The sequence below is a fragment of the Lycorma delicatula genome, chromosome 1, assembly GCF_047948215.1.
Source record: "Lycorma delicatula isolate Av1 chromosome 1, ASM4794821v1, whole genome shotgun sequence".
NCBI lineage: Eukaryota > Metazoa > Arthropoda > Insecta > Hemiptera > Fulgoridae > Lycorma > Lycorma delicatula.
The window spans coordinates 136483438-136505616 of NC_134455.1; the positions used below are offsets into that span (position 1 = coordinate 136483438).

General features: G+C 33.0%; 1 protein-coding gene across 1 annotated transcript in view; it reads left to right on the top strand.

The window, feature by feature from the left end:
- LOC142317654 (serine protease inhibitor A3N-like) overlaps window positions 1-21853 on the top strand; it is a 44520-nt gene extending 22667 nt beyond the window's left edge. The window contains exons 3-5 of the mRNA XM_075354209.1: window positions 2088-2273; window positions 19115-19250; window positions 21837-21853. Of these exons, the coding sequence (XP_075210324.1) occupies window positions 2088-2273; window positions 19115-19250; window positions 21837-21853 (339 nt within the window). The remainder of the gene's footprint in view (window positions 1-2087; window positions 2274-19114; window positions 19251-21836) is intronic.
- The last annotated feature ends 326 nt before the right edge of the window (window positions 21854-22179 follow it).

Below are 22179 nucleotides of genomic sequence, written 5' to 3' on the forward strand. Positions count from 1 at the left end.
GGGCATATAATTAGGAGAAAAGGAATAACAAAGGCAGTTCTTGAAGACTCCGTTGAAGGTGAAAAAAGAAGAGGAAGGAAGAGGCTGAAGTTAATAAACAGCATAAAGTGTATTGAAGATTATGATGAGACTAAAAGAAAATTATTGGACAGAAACATATGAAGACAACAGTAATGCCAGGGACCTGCTAACATCCAAAACATCACATGATGAAGATGATGTTACTACTCTCAGATATTGTTAATAGTTGTAAACTGCTTATTCTTCAGAGCAGTATAGTTTCATAATTTTTTCCGATTGTGTTTTCCTAAAATTCCTTATTCCATAAAGGAAAAGATTGTTATAATGGAAGCTTATGTTCATTCTGTGGAAGCTTTATGTAAGACACATAAACTTTCACTACAGCAACACTTTCTGTTAAATATATTTGTACTGTCAAATATATTCACAAAAATATTCTGTAAATATTTGACACATTCGCTTCAGGAAAGGAGTAAAATATTCGTGAAAGAATTTTGTTTTGGAATGCCAGTATTCCAGCAAAAAATAGCATACCTAATTTGGTTAAAAAATTGTATACATTCCAACTCCATAAAGGAAGACACACCTGCCTTGACACTTCCAATCGCCACACCACCCCTTCCATTCCTAGCCCTGATGGGCTTTTGACTGGAACTGGAGTCATCTTCAGACCTTCTAACTGATTACACCTCAAAGTAATAAGCCAGGCCTTGGGATGCCACCGATGTTAATGTCTCAGTAGACATTTGTATCAGTGATTTTTAAACTCAGCTTTTACCTTCACTGTAGGCCTCATCTGGATAATGCCCTAAAAAGATTGAGTATTAGATCAGTTTCAAAGCAAACAAAATAAGCAAAATTCAGACTGTAGTTCCTAATGACTCCAGAGGCTATAACCGATATTCAAGTAAGAATTTCTGATGGTCCAAAAAATGTATACCTATTTCTCAATAACAAAGTCGTTTAAAATACACTACTTATCATAAGATTCTTCATGATGTAAATATGAAACGATATCTAGTAACAACTGTTCAATATCTTTAAGGAATGGAAAAATTGAAACGTTTTAATTACAGCGATTGGCATTTCAAAATCATTGTCGATTAACAGATAGGCCCAATGTTGTATTTCATATCCGATGAAGCACGGTTTCATTTATCTAAGTATGCTAACTCACAAACACCAAGTATCAGGTGATTAAAATCCTTCGGAGATTTAGTGTCCACTTCTCAATGAGACAGTTGATGTGTTGTTTCTGCCAATTAAATAACAGGACCAATATGATTTCTGGCAATAGATGTAGAATTGTAAAATATCATTTTTGAAGAAATGTATGCTCTGATACCAGATGGTGAAAAAGAGTACAGCTCCTTCCAAAAAGAGGGAACAACGTTTCATTCATTTAATGTTTAATGATCCACTCGCATAAATTCATGCAGCTTTTACAGAACAAACTATCAGCAGAGAGATGACCTCCTCATTCCTCAGATATTTTTTAGTTGGAAATTTTTCTTCTGGGTGATTTGAAGGATAGATTTTATGAATCAAATTCCCACACTATTGATGAACTTAAAGCAAAAATTCAACAATAAATCGACGATATTGACCACTTTATACATCAGATGACTCAATATGATCACTCGAGTTCAAAAGTTCATTGTCACCAGGTCGATTACTTTGATTGTCTTTTTTAAAAGTCGCTAATGTAAATATAGAATTTGATTTAACTTATGTTTTCATTTTCTTCATAAAATTTTACATGTTTAGTTTGCAGTGATTTGGTTTAAGTTGCTCACCTGGTAGATTTCGTAGGCAAAATTTATTTTAACTGTAATCTTCTGGATTTTTTATCTACCAATTAGTCATAAAACAGGTACTCTGTATTAAATATATGATGTTTTAGTTGTAATATTAATTACTGGAGTGAAATCCCTAAGTATGTTTTGAATATTTTTTTTTTTTTTGATGAAATTATGATTGATGTTAAACTATATAAAATAAGTAAGGGAAAAAAGTTGACGGTATGTAAAATTAATTTTTCAGGAACTGTTTTGTCCTTTACACAGTTTGTTCTTGTGAATACAGTTTACTTCAATGCCAACTGGACTCAACCTTTTGATTCAATTATAGAAAATGTAACATTTTACGGAAAAGATAAAAAGTTTAAAATTAATGCGCTAACAACTGAAAGTATTTTTCTATATAAAAAAGATGATGAACTTGAAGCACAGCTTTTACAGCTTCCATATCAGGTAAATATTTTTTGTAGTTTGCAATTCTAAGATTAATTTTCAGCAGTTTTCCAAAGCGCAAACAGTTTTCCAAAGGATTGTCAGCCAGTCGTATAAGATCTATAAAAGTTTGGCATTCCATGTCTTCCATAATCTGACTAATGTACTCTCTCCTGGATCATATAACAGTGATCATGTCTTAAAATATGCCCTATGCAGTTTTCCCTTCTCCATTTTATTTTATTCTAAATAGGAAGCACTTCCTTAACTTTCAGTAAAACTTCGTCGTTTGTCACTTGATCAATTCACAAAATATGTAACATCCTTCTTTAACACCAAAGTTCAAACGCTTCAACCTTTCTTTATTCATCTGAACCAAGAATCCACATCTCACATCCATTATACTGCATATAAACGTCTTGAATTAAGTGTTTTCAATTCTAAATTAATATTTTTGGATACAAACCTGAAAGTAGTTTTAACCTGGCCTATCCTGCACCCTACCACTCTTATTACTGCACTCATTAGATGTTATTCTGCAGCCAAGATATATTGATTCCTCTGTATTACCTAAATGATGACCATTTAGGGTTATGTCTGCTCACCACCAGAATTTTAGTCTTGTTTCTGTTTGGCATATTGTATTTATCATTGAGGGTTTTTTCATTTTTTCCGGAATTTTAATCAAATCTTCTCCATTTTGAGCAAGGACTGCAATGTCATCTGCAAATCATAACATGACTAGCCTTTTACCTTGTATTTTTGCTTCATCAAATACATCCAGCTCTGTCATTACTTCATATAGTCCTCTCTGAGTGTACCCATTGAAGAGAACTGGGGGCAATGAACATTTTTGTCTCACTCCTTTGTTAATTTTTGTTTCTTGTTGATGCTCACCACATCTGCCATTCCTTGTACAGATTTCATATTATTATCCTGTCTCCTTCATTATCTAAAATAACTTATTCCATTTAACCTTGTCGAAGGTTGATTTAGAGGTCAAGGGGAAAATTGGCTGCTCACAAATGGCGAGTCAACCACAATGTTGTGGTCCGCCATTGTGTTCGACAATGTGGCTTAGTATAAGCCACATTGTCGAACTGTGTGGGAGTTCCTTGATGCAGTTGCATTGTTCAACCAGCATCAGTATTTTGTTAAGGGAAAAGATTCCTACCGTACTGCTGTATGAGCTGTCTTCGAGAAATGGCTGTTCATCAGCCAATAACTCCAAGCACTGTAAATGGTTGGACACAAAAGCGAGTGATATATTGTTCCATGCTTATACCGTTCACGCTGTTAGGTTAGCTTCAGGAGCTAGTTAGGAACTGTTTGAGGCACAGTAGCTCTTTGTGGTACAGACATTCGGTCTTATGCTTTATGGCAATCAAATGGGGTGGTGGTGGGAGTAATGCCAGTAAAGGACAGTTAATCTTGTTGAACGCTTTTTCCAAGTCTACAAATGCTATAAAGGGTTCTTGTCTTTTCTTGTGCACTTTTCAGTTATCAGTCGGTGTGCGAAGACTGCTTATTGAGTACCTCTTCCCTTTCTAAAACCAAATTGGTCCTTTGTCAGAATTTCTTCAAACTCTGCTAAGAGAAGTAAGAATCTATGATGCATATGAGATAAGGTTGAGTGTTCAGTATCACTTTCATGTTCTTGTTGAGGCCTTCTTTGGCAAAGGGACAATAAGGCATTTCTTGAAGTCTGCCAGTAATGTCACCGTCTCATAAATTCTGCAAATTATGCTGCATAATTAATTTTTTGTATTATTCCCTGCTGACTTTGTTTATTTCCCTGCTTTCCTGTCTTTTAATGCCTCTACCACTTTACCATACTCATCTTGTAGTATGCTATCTCTCATATCATCTTGGTCAATTTCACCTTCATTCTCAAACATCATATCACTGATGTCCTCCATAAATACATCTCATGAAACTTAATAATGACAATGAATCGTCTATAATACTCTAAAAGTTTCAGTGACACCATGAATTTTGGTGCATTCTAAGGTATAGAATAATTCTGAATTAATTAAATCTTTGTGATACGAGGTTTCACACCTTAAGTTAAATAAGAAAAGTAGGAGGCGTATACAAACATTCCACGATGAGTTTTTCCAATTGTGTTTAGTATAAAGTGGTATTTAATCTAAGAAGATATTTCAACTTCGTCTTCAAAATCTTTAATGTTAGTTTTAAAACAGAAAAATAGTATCTTTAAATTTTTCTATATAGAGGATTCCTTTTATTGTAACTTTTACAATTCCATTGCACTTTTTCTCCCACTTTTACACCATTGCACTTTTTACTTTTTAATTAAATAATGAGTAATTATTAAATACTTTCAGTAAATTCTGGTATAGCTCTTTTTTCTTTTTTTGAGTGATTAGGATTATAAGGGGAATTTCTATGCTGTTATACTAAAACTTGTTACGTCAACGTCATTCAATTTTTGAATTATTTGGGGTTTCGGTTGTAAAAATAGTTTTCTATTGGTTATAAAATTTTACTGAAGATTATACTACTGAATTTAATTTTCCTGAAACTATTCAGCTATTAAATATTTAAATATATTGATATACTTCCGTAAATGATATTGTAGTTTGTTTCGAATTGGTCTGCAGTAATGTATACAACAGTGTACATGGTTTACTGTTTCAGATAGATAAATCGGATACATATATTTTAGGCAAATGATAACAGAGCACAGATTATAAATGGACTGATTAGGATGCTTAGATATACAAACTTAATATAGATTTGTTAAAGTTATGAGATATAGGCTGGTAACTTTCAGGTAAATTTTAAGATCTAATGATTTCAATTTTTTGTCATACATTAATAAAATGATGGGTTGATAATTAAAAACATCTGATGTGGACACCCCATGCATGACTTCCTTGTACACCTATTAAATTAAATATACACATTTTTTTAAAAAATGATAAGTACATATAATTTTATTTCATTAATAACTTCTAATATTTTTTCATATTTTTTCTTTTGTTATTATTGAATTATTATTCATCGTAAAAATTTTTTTATGATGAGAGGTTAATTATTAATAAATCAATGTATTTAAATTAGAAAAAAAATAAAAAGAAGGAGATGAAGTCTAATTCAAACCGAATCAGGGGAGCCTTCCTCTAAGATCCAAATATTTCATTAATTTAAATTTTATTTGGCTATAACTCTGGAACCAATGAAAATAAGTACCACTTACGATATCGTTGAAAAGATCTTAATGAGTGCTTATTACTGCAATTAAGAAAAAGTTCAAAATCCAAATTTTTGGGGATTTTGGGCTCGGACTTGAGGTTGTGTGACTCTTCAACCTTAGCAATAAGAAAGCAGTTTCTGGTTTTAAAGGGGAAGTAATCCACCTTAGTTCAAGTTGTGAGCCTTTGAGTGTGGGATGTTAGTTTTTGTGCTGTGTAACATGTGCTGCTTTTGTGTATTGAAAAATGGATGTTACTTCGAGGAAGTGTGCAAAAATTATTGCTCTTAAAGATCACATTTTATGACAGTGAGAGATATTGCTTCTGCAGTTGATGTAGGCAAATCAAGTATATCAAGAATTCTGCCAACATTTGAAGAATCTGGATCAATGTCTTCAAAATAGAGAGAAAAATGTGGACTTAAACAGAAAACTACTCCAAGAATGATAAAATTAAAATAAGAAATAGTAAAATTAATCAAAGGAAATCAGGCTCAGGTCTTAAAAGAAATTTATTGGCAACTGATTTTGATGTTAGTAGTTCAACTATTTGCTGTAGGTTTCTGGAAGCTGGCCGGAAGGCAATAAGAAAAACAATTTTTAACTCCTAAATGAAAAAAACCTTTAGCATGTGCCCAAAAATATAAATCATGGTCTGCTGACAACTGGAATAAGGTAATTTTAAGTGATGAAACTCATTTATTTGTGGAGGGTTACAAAACAAATGTCATGAGACCAGGTGTCAGAAAACTTTTGGGATTTTATCACGACAAATTGCCACTGGAAGTTTAGTTCCTCTTCAAGGTATGACGAATTCAACCAAGTACATAGAAATATTGCGGCATAGGATTGTTCTGTTCATGCAAACTTTCGACAAGATGTTTCAACATGATCTGGCACCTTGTCATAATTCAAAATTGGTCAAGATATTCTAGCTGGAAAATCAAATTAATATGCTTGATTGGCCTGGAAATTCTCCATTGCCTTATTCCCATTGAGAACTTGTGGAGTATTTTGAAGAGATATTTAGGTAAGATGGACTGCACAACAAAAGAATTCATGATAACTAATGGTATAAAAGTGTGGTTCCACAATGATGAAGTCAAGAATATATGTAATGATCTAGTGGAGTCAATGGCAAAACTTCTTCAAGAGATCATTTCTTTTAAAGGAAAACATACTTCATACTAATACATGTATTTATCCATGCATATAAAGGCATAGAATGAATAAAAGCATAATTTTTTTTAAAACAGTGCTTTTTTTAATTTTTTTTAGATTTTGTCCCACTTAATTTGCACAGTATATTAATTATAAAAGAAGGACTTTATCTTACAATTACACTGATAAACATAATTTTTGTTTCCTAACATGCAATTCATGATTTTACACTCTTTTCTGAGCTGAAAACGAATATGAACTCAGAATCTTTCTATCATCAACCATTTTTGAAAAAGTTTTAAATTTTAATTAAAGAATTTTTTTATTTTTCAACATATAGTTAGCATTTTAAGCTCCCGTATTGCATTTTGTTAGCACATTTTTTTATTGTTTAATTTTGTTAATATAATTTATACGCTGTAAATAAACAATATTAGACAAAGAATTAAATAATATCATAGTCACATATTATGACATCATATCTAATACTGAAGAGTAAGCATTCACGGACAAGAGTAATCATGTCTGTGCAGGTTGAAACATGCAGTTGAAAACACAGTTGTGTTGTTGGTATTAAGCACTGGATTTGGGAATGAATTAATTTTGTTTAGTCTTATTGCTGTCTTAACTTTGTTATTGCTGTTAAAGTTTGTCATAATGCCTCAAAATTGTGTAAATGATGTGGATGCCTTTGGTATGTTTACTGTAAAATCAAATAGAAAAAACATTACACCTTTACTTAAAAAAGAAAGAATATCATTTGTACTTTCAGTGTAAAATTGGTGATCAGGATAAGACATGGGCTCCTCATGTAGTGTGCACTAATTGTTCTGTATATTTAAGAGGATGGCTGAAGGGTACACAGAAGGCTTTGCCATTTGGTGTACCTATGGTTTGCCATAAACCAAAGGATCATGTAACCGATGGTTACTTTTGTTTAACAAGTGTGTCTGGAAATTCTAAAAAACCTAAACATACTATAAAATATCCTTCATTGCAATCTGTAATCAGGCCTATACCTCATAGTGAAATTATTCCAGTTCCTGAGCCATCTGTAAATGTATGTTTCGAAAGTAGCGATGAAGAATCGGGCAGTACTGAAGAAGACAACAATGATTTTGATTTTTAATTATCTTCCAATAAGCCACATCTTATATCACAAGGTGAATTAAATGACTTGGTTAGGGACTTCAATTTATCAAAAAAATCAAGCTGAACTGTTAGGAACAAGACTGCAAGTTGGAATTTACTCCGAAAAAATACAAAAATTTCGGGCTTTCAAAACCGACAAAAAGAACTTTCTCAGTACTATATTGATGAAAATAATTTGGTTTATTGCACAAATATTGATGAGCTTAGGTTGCACTTAGGACAAGTTCATAAACCTGAGGATTGGCGCCTCTTCATAGACTCGTCCAAGTGTAGTTTAAAAGTGGTTCTGCACAACGGTAACAAATATACTTCGATACCGATCGCTTATGTTATTATTTTGAAAGAGACATTCGATGTAATGAAAACAGTTCTTGAAAAATAAATTATAAAAAAAACATAGCTGGAATATAGGTGGTGATTTGAAAGTTATAATTATTTTGTTAGGCATGCAGTTAGGCTGTACTAAGTACATGTGTTTTCTTTGCCAATGGGACAGCCGAGCTAGGGATAAACATTATTTTACCAAAGAGTAGAAGAAACGAGACAGCTTAACTCCAAATGGGAAAAATATTATTTATGAGCCCTTAACTCAACCCAGAAAAGTATTTTAACCCCCTCACCATATCAAGCAAGGACTAATAAAAAATTTTGGAAAAGCAATGAATAAAGATAGTCCCGATTATACATCAGACAGAAATTTCCAAACGTAAGTGAAGGAAAAATTAAAGAAGGAATATATTTGTTGATCCTCAAATAAATATTTGAGTTGGTCAAAGAGATGTATTCAACTCGATATTAAATAATGTAGAAAGTGCAGCTTGGGCTTCATTTAAAGATGTTTGTAAAACTTTTCTCGGCAAACAAAAATCCAACTATTACCACGATATTGTTAATCAACTTCTTACTTCATACAGAGCTATGGGATATAATATGATTTGAAAATACATTTCCTCCACTCATATCTGAATTTTTTTCCCGGACAACCTCGGAGACGTAAGTGACGAACAAGGTGAACGTTTTCACTTAGACATTTCGATAATGGAAAGCCGGTATAAAGGGGAAACGGAATACTAACTTGCTAGCCGATTACTGTTGGACATTAATTCCGGATATGCCTGAGGCTATTTGTAAAAGAATAGCATCAGCAAAATCATTCTAACACAGGTTTGGCCATGCAAAATATAAATTTTACAGATTTTAGTTCTATTTTCCCTTATTTTATTTTGAAGTGTGAATTATTTAAAACTAAGGGTGATAGAAAAATTGTATTTACAGATCTGTAATGCACGCAAAAAAGTAATTCAAGAAATGGTATCACACTTAGAGAAACATTAAAAAAAAATTTTTTGTCTATCAGTTTTATTAATCAGGCAACCGGCTACAGATACCACACGCGACTCCCTTCGTAAATATAGAGCATTGCACCCTCCAAAAATTAGGTACCGACGGGCGAATTCCTACTTGCAACAAAAGACCTTGAGTGAAGGATTCAAGGCAACGAAAGGACGCAAATATCTTGCTGATTTCCAACGGAATAGCCCATGTTAAAAACTTTTAAAACTCGATTTACAAGGGACCGGGTCACAATCCCTCAACTCCTTGTAATAAAAATACATATATAACCGCCATCAAAATAAATAAACGCAGATAATTAGAAAGACCCAGCAGCAAGGAACTAACGTCCAGGCTCTGAAATGAAATTTTCATAAAATATCCCCCGATATCCTAGCGTTCTGTTCCGTTCCAAAATAATTTCAGTTTGATATAATAAGACAGACGTATAATAGACAGACGTTTAAGAAATCTAGGCAAGAAATAGGATCTGCAAGGGAAAAAGTCTGCGGATAAATCTCTCGAACAGAAAACAATTGATCACATAATGTACTTGTTTATGAGTTGCACGAACTCTTAGCTGTCTTGATCCAGTAACAGAGAAAGTTTTGGTCTGTAGGCAGGAATACAGAGAGCAAATCTTCATTTACAATCATAGTTAGAAACACTTTGCTCCATAATTTCACTGTCACCAAAGTTCCTTATGTCCTAATATATTACATTTCAGCATCTAATCATAAATCTGCTTCAATAATACAAGACTTGTCTTTAATCTTGTCTTAACTATGCAGAATTTTAGTTCTATATTTAGCAATATGACTGTGATGGCGACATTAATTTATGATTATTTTTATTTCTACAAATCATTACCACATGTCCAGTCCAACATACACGATTAACAATACTACACCCAAATTAAACATATTAAGGAGATAGTCAAACCAGATTTTGACAAAAATAATATTAAACAAATTTTTAAAAACTTGCTTTATACTTTTTAGTCATACATTAATCAAATTACTATCATTACCACCACCCCATTCGGTCGTCGTAAAGCGTAAGATCGAATGTCCATACCACAAACAGCTACTGTGCCTCAAAACGGTTTAGCAACCAATATCCTAATTAGCTCCTACAACTTACCTAACTGCGTGAGCGGAATAAGCGTGGTGCCCTACACCACTTGCTTGCGTGTCCCACCGCTCACTTGTCATATATTACTAAAATGGGTAGGCGCACCACGTCTCCCTACTAAAATACATGACTTGTCAATAAATTAAAATTTATTCCCTCAAGAACAGTGCTGCCACGCCTTGGTCGCTGAATGCCAGCAAGTACCTTTCCACCATATTGTAGCGCTTGGAGCTATATTTGACCGATGGCCAGCTATTTTTCGAGGGTAGCTTCTTACAGCAAGCGGTAGGAGCCTTATATCCCTAATACACTGATGCCGTTTGGACAAAGCAACGGCATCAAGGAACTCCCACACGGTCCGACAATGCGGCTCACGCCACATTGACTCGCCGCTTATGAGCGGCCAATTTTCCCCTTTCCTGTAAGTTCCAGGTTGGCCTGAGTTCTGGCCCCCTCCTCAAGAACTGGGCAGTTAAAAATCATGTGTTAGTTCGACTGGACCTCCCCGCAGACGCACAGCTCCAGCTGACAGGTGGAACCGAAACAAATATTGGTTCAAATTATTGTCTTACATTACATGAGTTTAATTAGTAGGTTAATCTGGATTTAAAATTCCGCATAGTCGTTTTGTAGATTTTGCAATTTTTTATACCCGCACCTTTAATTTCCACCTTTAATTTAACCCGTATGGGGGGATGTTTGCAAAAATAATAGTGGAATTTTGGATTGTCATTCGACCTTAGTAACTGTGCAAACTTTCATCAGTAGGCAGTGTCAGGAGCTATGTTAAATTATTACACCTGCACCCTTAATTTAACCCTGTACGGGAAGGGATGTTTGCAAGAGTAATGGTGCAGTATTGAATTATCACCCCATCTTAGTAATTGTGCAAGATTTCATTAATAGGCAATGTCAGGAAGTATGTTAAATTAAGGATGCAAGATTTTGAGGACAAACATTACAAAAAATTGAAAAAACCATTGTGAGTTAAAAAAAAATAATTTGTTCCGTTTATTAATTCTTTAAAATCTGCTGTTTAATGTGATATAATTATTTTTTCTGTATTTTAACACTAAATATTGAAGAATATTCATTTTATAGGTAGTCCTAAGTGATATTTTTTCTTTTTAAACGAAAGATTTGTTGATTTTAAATTTTTTTCTTGGGTTTCTGTAGTGAAAAGAAGTTCGTTTAGGTCTTATTTTAAAGCTTATTTTCTTTTCCTTCATGGACAAATATTTCCCACTTGATAGTAACGCTATAGTACTAAAGTTATTTGTTTGTGTCGTGCAGTTTTCTTTACTGTGTAACATTTTGATAAATACTTTTGGATTTTTTGATATTTTAGATTTGTAATGTAAATTATTTACATTTTATTATTAATTACCGTTTTTTATTTCATATTGTGCAGTTATTTGGGATAAATAAGATGCCGTTTTTAAAACATTGTGATTATAGTACTTATGTTATATATTTGCTATGGATTATGTATTGGTTTCTGGTACAGACATTTGCTTTTTTTGTTTATATTTGTTATAATTTTTATTTTATTAGTTATTAGTATAAAAAAATATGGAACCGACAAAAACCTATGAGCCAAGATTATTTTAAGATGGACACGCAGACAGGATCCCAATTCCGTAGGGTGAAGACACCCACCTTGTGATGTTACCGGTCGCCATACCACCTCTCCATTCAGGGTCCTGAGGGGCTTTACCGGAGGTCTTTAGACCCCCTAACTGATTACATCTCAGTCATCAGCCAGGTCTCGGTCGGGATGCTACCGATGTAAATGCCTCGGCAGAGATGTGCATCAGTAGAGTACAAATCAAATTTTGCCTTCACGTAGGCCTCAAACGGACATCTAACATGATTCATATCCAACCTAACATGATTCCCTCAAACTAACTAACCGAGACCGTGGAAACGCAGACCCCGCGCCTAGTCTAAATTTGACAACACCGTTCGTGACTGTGAGTGCCTCAGAAAACGAACGAGTTGTAAGGTAAATCAGTGCTACACTCATACCAATCAAAATTATGTTTTATGCAACATAGAAATCCAAACCTACATCCAAATAAGTGGACCAAATTAGGTCACCTAACAAGGGGAACGTAACTTCATTCCGGTCCGCGCGGGAGCCGGGGACAAATCCCGCACTCCACCCGGTCCCATCATGGAGTCTCGCGCGGCATTACCAAGTCACAATCAGGGACACGCAGACAGCAGTCTGCGAGTGAATTTATGAACTAATTATGTACTAAAAGTGTTTTTTTACATTTTCTAAAAACGTTTTTTCCCAGGATTTTAAACGCAAGAAAAGTTATTAGTAAACTTATATGCTGACATTTTGATAAATTTTATTTTTTTAAATTGCACATAAATCCTTGATCTGTGATCTATAGAGGTATCTTAAAATAATTAACATGAAATTAAATAAAAAATAAAATATCAAGGAAACCGTTATCATTTTAGCAAAACGATTTTTTTGACATAGGGAAAACTGGCAAACAAAAATTGTCTACACAGATGAGAGAGCAAAACTTTCTGTTTATTTTTGTTAAAAAATTACTTTTCTAGGATAAATCATATTTGAGACATAAATTTTCTCATAAATGATGATTATTTACCCCCACCCTTAATTTTAGGGATTATAAATCAAATATGGATATGATGTTTTATAACGTAATTTTCATTTAGATACTAGTTCATTTTCAGACCAGAACAACAAAAGAATCCCAAAAACTAAAAAAAACTTTTAATTGTGTTCATTTAATATATATATATATATATATATATATATATATATATACACACACACACGAGGGTAAGTCAAGTATTATCCGCAATTTAGTTATATTTTTGTTTATGTTGGTAGTAATTTCGAGTTGTGTAGATGACGCATGCGTGGCTTAATTGTTGTTATGTCTGTGCAGGTTTGATGCTGCTAGGTTAGTTCCATTATCGCTGCCGTGCCGTTAATCATGGCTGCTCCGGTTTCTGTTTGCACCAAAGAAGAGCAACGCTCAGTGATCCGTTTTTTGTGGTCGGAAGGTGTATCAGGGGCCGAAAATCATCGAAGATTTTCGGTACAGTACGGGAACAGTGTTTTGCCGCAACGGAGTGTCTACGAACGGATTGAAAAATTAAAAAATGGTCGCACAAGTGTTACGCACGACGAAGGAGCCGGATGACCGTTTACCGCCACAAATGATATGAAAACATTGAGAGTGCACGTGACATGGTTTTCTTAGACAGACGAGTAACTATCGATGAAGTGGCACATCGTCTGTAAATTAGTCACGGTTCTGCCTACGAAATCATCCACAGCAGACTTGGGTTTCATAAAGTCTGTGCAAGATGGGACATCTTTTCAGACAGAATCATCACTGGTGACGAAAAATGGATCAATCATTACGAGCCGGAGAGTAAACGGCAGAGTATGAAATGGAAACATCCAAATTCCCCTGTAAAAAAAGTTCAAAACCCAACTGTCCGCAGGAAAACTGATGCTTAGGTTTTTAGGACTCACAAGGCCCAGTACTGGAACATTATGAGGAAAGGGGCACGACAGTAAACATTGCACGTTACAGTGAGATGCTTACTGCCAAGCTGAAGCCTGCAATTCGCCGAAGCAAACGCCGAGGACTCCTGTCGAAAGGTGTTGTTGCACTGTAATGCCCGTCCACATACTGCTGCCCACACTGCTGAAACGATCCAGAAACTTTGAAGTACCGGCACATCTTCCGTATAGTCTTGATCTTGCCCTTTCTGACTACCACTGTTTGATCCACTCAAAGCAGCATTAATGAGCCGTCGATTTACCTCGGACGAAACAGTGAAAGAAGCGGTGCATTCCTGGCTCGCGGCTCAACCGAAAATCTTCTTTTATGAGGGCATCAGGAAGCTTGTGCAACGATGGATCAAGTGCGTTGAAATGCAAGGGGACTATGTTGATAAATGATGTACATGAAGTTTCCTATTTATATTGCAATAAAATTTATAACTACATTGCGGATAATAATTGACTTACCCTGGTATATATATATATATATATATAAATACACACTCAAATCGGCCCTCTATGCAGTTTGTTCTACCCCAACGTTTTTTTATCGTATACGTCATTAGTGACGTATTGTACGTCTAATTGCTCTACAGCATATAGTCATTTCTTATTTTCTTTTGGTCATTTTCGTTTTTCTTTTTGTTCGTGAATCTTTACAATGGCTCAAAAACGTTATTTATGATGAAAAATTTAAATATTTTCGGTTACGTGATTTTTACCAAGTAACTTCTCCTGAAGAAATGCTTTATTAAATAGCTACAAGACCACAGACTTCTGTTTAGAATACGATATTGCAAAAATGAGACCTCTAAAAACCAATGTAGCTCATGTCATCTTCATTGGCAAAAGATTGATTCCGTTGGTGTGCACTGATAAATAGTGTCGCAAAGAACTAGGATTTCAAAAAGAATAATTTTATGAAAAGTCAAATTTATTATTATCAGAAATTGTCCAGTTGATTTTTGGTGTTATGAGCTGGATAGTAGGATTTTTTTTCAGTTCTAATTGGGCATAGGGTCGTCAGAATTATCTTCCCATACTGTTGTCGACTGGAAAAAGTATTGCAGGAACACAAGTACACAGCATCTGATTAGGCACCAACTGCAAACTGCGGGCCTGGCATTCATGTGGAAATCGATGAAACATTACTAGTAAGACGAAAGTACAATCTAGGCCGTTTAATGGGTGAATAGTGGGTTTATTTTCGGGGGAATTGAGCTGGACACCAATAAATATTTCATGATCGCTGTTGAAAATCGAACAGTTTAGACGTTAATGGCCGTTTTGCAAAAGAACGTTTTATCTGACTCTGATGTTACGTCGGAGATGTGGAAAAGTTACTATATTCTTAAGGATCTTGGATACACCCGTTTCATAGTCAATCATTCTAAAACTTCCGTTGACCCTCAAAACTGGTGCATGTACGAATCACATCGAATCAAGATGGAAAAAGGCTAAAGAAAAGCATAAACAACGTTTTGGAACCCACGAAGAACGTTTGCAGTCATATCTGAGCGAATAGATGTGGCGTAAAAAGTATCCTGACAACGGTTATTTTTATTTTTGGAAATATTCTGAGGAATAGCCTTATAATTAAAGTTGTGTTTGATGTTTGTATTTTTCAAATAAGATTTGATTAAATTAAATTTCTATTTTAATTTAATCCGCATTAAGTATTTTTCATTGTTTGCACATTTTTTTGCATTGTTATAACAAGTTGTGTCTGAAGTGGAAAAAGTACCCTCAAATCTAGCCATGCGAAGCAATGCCGGGTCAGCTAATTGGTTATAAAATACCATGTTTTTAGAAAACTCCGTAAACACGGTGTTTTATATCCCAACCCTGTAGGGGAAGGTACCCGCCTTGTTACGCTTCCGGTCACCACACCACCTTTCCCGTTCCTAGCCCTGATGGGCTTTAACGGGAGTCATCTTTCGCTTTCTAACCTTTTACGTCTCATAGTAATAAGCCAGGCCTCGTTGGGATGGCACCGATGTAAATGCCTCGGTAGATATTTGCAACGGTGATTTTAAACTCAGCTTTTACCTTCGCTGTAGGCCTCGTTCGGACATCTTGAATGTCCTACATCGTTGCCCTCTGACCTAGCTAACCGAGTTCGTGGAAGCACAAACCCCGCGCCTAGTTCTACTTTTATTGAGCCAATTTCTAGTAAATATCTCGAAATTCGAGACAAATTAACAACAACATACCACCAAAAATGTTCGTAATAACGAAGTTTAGTCCTAGTTCCCTATGTGAACTCTACTCAAGTTCATACCCCTGACAGGTTAATTTACCGACTCCGGTCTGGTCTACAAGGGAGAGACGGACAGACCTCCTCATGATGTTTTACACTCAAAGTTCTGATTTCATTTGAAAACTTGTTAACTATCACCACAAACTATGGCTGCGATGCTACAGCGCATCCGATTTCCGTTCTCAATCACTGAACAAACAAGCTGTACAAGTTTTAAGTTTGATATTTAATGGAAAGTGTTGCATTCCTTAAGTAGCTGTTTAAATTTTTCAAAATATCTAAACAGCTGAAAGAAAGATTGTTGTTTTCCTCCCTTTGAGCACTTAAAAATTAATAATACCCTCTGATTTTTTTTCAGTTCACTTCTTAGTTATATTTTGAAATCAAACTTAGTACATATTTTTACTGTTTCCTTTCTTTTTTTATTTTATTTCAGAACGGTTATAGTTTTATAATTATTCTTCCTGAGGACGAAAAAGGAATTTCAGAAGTAGAACGAAAATTTAAATCAAAATATAACGAACCTAGAGATTCGTCTTTTTTAGATGAATTATTTGACGACAGTAAATTTATGTCAGTAGATGTTTTAATTCCACAATTTACATTTCAACAAACTTATGAGATGGGAGAATACCTTCCTAAGGTAAAGTAATAGCTATCATTAAATCATTAAGTTTTTAATTACAATATTCTATTCTTTTTACCTTTAAATAAAATTCACTCTTATAAAGCAAGATAGTTTATGTTATATTGCCGACAGAAAAAAATAAACTTGAAAAGGTTTGATATTAAAAGCGCTGGAAAGGTAACACATAAAAATTTTTGATTATAAACAGTCATAGTATTAGTATTTTACACCACATTAAAATATGAGCACAATAATGTATTTTAGGAAATCTGTTTTTAATCAGATTGCGTTACTTATATTTGTAATATACAACACAAATGAAAAAATTCCTTTCGGCACGCCGGAAGGGGAAGGTAGATTTCACCGGTGTAAGTAGGGGATAAAAAATATTTCCACCTTAAAGTTATGAAAAACTTTAAATTTACTCAATACGACAAGGTTACTTGTGAAAAAATATTTCATACGTTTACCATGTGACAAGCTCCGTCTTAGAATTCCAGAAAAATTTTGATCATCCCTTGCCGTAAGGGTGGTCATATCAAAAATAGTTTCAGACGAAAGTTTTAGTTAATGTTTAGAGGACTAATGAACACTTTAACCGATTCGATACTTTGCCTATTAAGGGAGGTATGGTTTTTTTGTCTTTGAAACCCCATTTTTTCCACCCCTAGGCGAATGGATGGTGATAACAAAAAACTTTACTTATAATAAGATTTAGGCTCTTATCCAAGTAATAGAAGGAACTTCAAACGAATTCGATATTTTACTCAATAAGAAGGTTATATAATTTTTTTTTTCGAAAAAGGCACCCCATTTCCACCCTCATGGTCCGATTTCGGCCGTTAACAAACTCGACCGAGATTTTGTTTGAGTCGAATTATTTTTAGGAAACAATTTCAAATTTCACTTTCAAAGTGATTAGCGCAAAATTACGACAGTTATCGTGTCCACAAGAAAGTGCAATGTGTATATATATATATATATATATATATATATAAATGTATATATAAACCTTTGAGCTGACGGTGGTTTTGGGGTCTGGGGGATGTGAAACGTGAAGATATGTCAAAATTTTCCGAAAGTCGAATCATGGTGCCCATTAAAAAGGTAGCTTTCTTATGAAATCTACCTAAAATCCAGTTGAAATTACTGCTGTATTATTAAATTTACACAGAGTTCTGTTCAGAATATAACCGAATATTTTTTAATACGCGCCAACAGAGATATTTAGTGACTTGCATTGGTAGCATCGTAAATTCCTCTGTATAATTAAAAAAAAACAAAAAAACTACAAAAATATGTTTGATTACATATAAAAAATTATTTTTTAAAAAAGCTTTTATATAACTAATATTAATATTAACAAGTAAAAAATAAGAGTTAGATGAAATTGAGAATTTAAAAAAAATATATAATATATTAACAAATATAAAAATTTACTGAAAAGTAAAAAATAAATTATATAAATATCTAATAAATAACCAATAAATAAATGTAATAATTATTAAATTTTAGAATTAAAAGTAATGAAAATATTTAGTAAAAATAAAAGCGTGGCGCAGTTTTTATAACAATCTTTTGGAATAAGTATTTATAGAAATTTTCTGTATTTTAAAATATATTTTTTGTTTAATGAGGTTGTTTAGTATATGTATATACTTTATTTATCTGTAATAAAATAGTAATAAAATAATAAATAAAATATAATTTATTATATTTATATTATTATATTATTTAATTTATTATATTTATATTATTATTATATTATATTATAATAAATAAAATAATAAAATAGTAATAAAATAGTTTTAATTCTTTCATGGTTCAAATTTGCACCGAGATGACCTTTAAGGGTTAATAAGATTAAAAATAAAAATTAAATTTAGAAATCTTGCACAAAGTACATTCTGACGGTAATCTGAAAAATTATTAATTATTATCATTATTATAATTGTAATTGTAATTATGAATTCATTAAATAAAAAATTCATAATTAATTAAAATGAAACTTTTAGCGGAAAGAGTGCGTTAAATGTGGCTTAGATTACAAGCAGGATTCGAAGATGATCTTCAATTATGTGAGAAGACGTACAAAGAAAGCGAGTGGATGTATTTTCCCAGATTGTTACTTGTAGTTAGTCAATCTCAACTGGAGAGGTTCCAGCAGACCTTTCTGCCACCTCGCGTCGTTATTGAAAATGAAAATGAAGATTAATTGTTGTAAAAATAAATGTTGTGTTGTTTTAAATAAATTATAAAAACTGCGCCATGATTTTTGTGGAAGTGTAGTGTGATAACATGTAAAATATCCTTGTACTTTTTTATAACGCAAAAATTTGTTAAATAATTTCTTCTCTTTTAATACGTAATAAACTCTGATACTTATACATATTATATTTTTAATTATTTTCAGATTGGCATAAATGAAATATTCTTCTTTACATCAGATTTCAACAGGTTATCTAAACCAGGATTTGCTGTTAGTAATATAGTTCATAAAACATTCATCGAAGTTACAGAATGGGGGACAAGAGCTGCAGCTGATATAGGTATAGTTTTTATTTGTTTGTTTATTTAATATTCTATACCCAATCAAAATATTTTTAATTTCATTTCTTGATGTCAATACTGTGATAGGATGAGTCAAAGGTTAAACTTTAAATCTTATTCTATAAACTCCTACACCGATTTGTATTTAACTTGCTTACCGATGAACAGAAACGTTCTTTTTCAATTAAAATTGAAAAATGCGTTACTTTTTTTTATCATTATTGCTTCATCACAAGATGAATGTTGTATGATAATGTTTCCATAAAATTTTTAACTAGATGGGTGACTTACATTCAATTAATGTTACTCTATAGATTGCTACATACCTACTATGTTCATTTGTTTTTTATAATTATGAGTGTCTACATTCTTTTAAAATCTGCCTGTCTAAAGTTTATTGTTGGTTCATTAATCAGTACTAAAGGAATTACAACTTTAAGTAATTGTAAAGTGCCTACATAATTTCACTTCGTTGTTATTATAATGTGCATAATAATACCTTTGTTTATAACCTAAAAGATTTTAAAATGAATGTGTGTATTTATATGTACACTTCATGCAAAAATCTAAGAAATGAACATGTGTATAACATGTCCAAGATAGTTAAAGTTTGGATTTTCTTTATGGAATCTTTGATAAATGAAATTAAAAAAAAATATATTACTTGTAGTCAGAAATTAATGTTCAGAGTAACATCCTTCTTTATGTAAGAGAAGGTTTATCCTCTGTATAGTAATTAAATATGTAGTGAAATTTATTAAACAAATTCATACTTTCTTATACAGGCTGGGGTTCAAAATGATGCAACATTTGATTTTGTTAAAAAATATTTATTTGAATCGGATACAGAAAAGTAAAATGCAACGTGTTTACTATATACCTCGTACCTGGAGATTATGTTCTGCTTACCACATGTTCAATATTACTATCATCACATCTAGCAACTTCTTCAACACGAACATCTTTGTTGTTAATAACTCGACGACACATATCCTTGATTATCTTGTTGCATGACTTGATGATCAGCACTCGCACTTCCATCATTGTATGATGATGTTTAGAGAAAATCTTTTCCTTTAGAAATCCTCAAAGAAAATAATCACACGAATTAAAATCAGGACTGTTCGGGGACCAGTTCTGTCCGCAAGCAAAACTATTAGGAAATCGGTTAGAAATTACATTGGCGTTAAAAGTTTCATATAGAAAGATTAAAACAAGATTAGCTAGTGCGGTCTAGTTCCATCTTGCATGAACCATTCGTTCTCTAATTGAACTCCTTTTGCAAGAAACTGAGGAAAAAAATTATTATGCAGTATGTTTAGATAATGTTTACTGTTCAAAAGAGAATGGCCGTATTACCCCATGACTTGAGATAGTGGCCCATACCGTAATTTTTGGAGCATGATGCACCCTTTCATGAAGCACATGTGGATTTTCAGAAGCCCAAAAATGCATATTTTGTTTATTAACGGCCATGTCTAGGTGAAAATGTGCCTCATTTGAAAATCAAATATTGTTCAACAATATATCTTGGTACACAGGCTGTTCAGCGAATGCCATTCTTTGATGTTTGTTGTCAACCGTTAATTTAGGCAAAACTGTTATTATTTACAGATACAAATCCAAATCAGTTTTTAAAATCCCTTTCACAAATCTCCTAGAAATCCCAAATCATGCTGCTGCTTTTTTCATTGATTTGCTCGGACTCCTCAGCCATCATTCTTATATTTTCTACGTTCATCCATCAGGTGCAATATATTCTCTGATATCCAAGGTTATCTACTAGTTCTCTTTGTTCTACCTAAGATCGCGTCTGCTGATTTAAGAATTTCTTTTTAACATTCCCCAATTCTTCTTCTATATTTTCTACCTTATCTTCTTTTACTCAGATCTCTTGTGATGTTCTCAAAAATCTTCTTTACCTCCTCTTCCTCAAGCTTCTCTAAATTCCGCCAATTCATCTGACACTTTTCTTCAGGTTTTTAAACCCTAATCTATATTTCATTATCACTAAATTATGGTCAGCATCATTGTGTGCTTCAGGATAAGCTTTGTAATTGACAAATTGATTTCTAAATCTTTGCTTAAGTATGATATATCTATATGATATCTTGCAGTATAACCTGGCTTTTTCCATGAGTATATTCTTCTATTATGATTTTTAAACTGGGTGTTTAAAAATTTAGAAATTACTAAATTATACTTTGTGCAAAACTCTATAAGTTGGTCCCCTGTTTCATTCCTTCTGCCCAGCCTATATTCACCCACAATATTTCCTTCCTTCCCTTTTCCAATGCTTGCATTCCAATCTCCAGCCATTATTAAATTTTCATTCCCTTTTATGTGTTTAATCGCTTCATCAGTTTTTTCGTATACACACTCTACCACATCATCATCATGGGCACTTGTAGGTATATAGATGTTAACAATCATTGTTGGCTTAGTTTTTGATTTTATCCTTATTACAATGATTCTATCGCTACAAATTTTGAAATACTCTACTCTCTTAATTATTCTAAAATCACCTGAGCTGACAGATATTTGTATTTACACAAATATTTGTATTAATATTATTGATTTTCCAGATTTAAAAACAACATAGAAAATTTCATCGTGTATACTTATTTTATAAATAATAATACTTTAAAATTTATCAACCAAATTTATTAAAATACCTAAACCAATTTTGATATATGAATTTGTAAGAATAATAAACACAGACTGACTGTTTCCTGACTGACAGGAAACAAAAAAAGTTTTGGATACCCTTTTCCTTTTTTTAATTGCACAAAAATAACTTCTCACATATTGGCTAAATAGTTTTGAAATAGTTTGTATGCACTGTAACTGCCACTTTTAATTTTGTAAATACAGTATTTGTTTACATGTATATACTAGCTTGACATGGGCTCTTACTAAATTTTTATT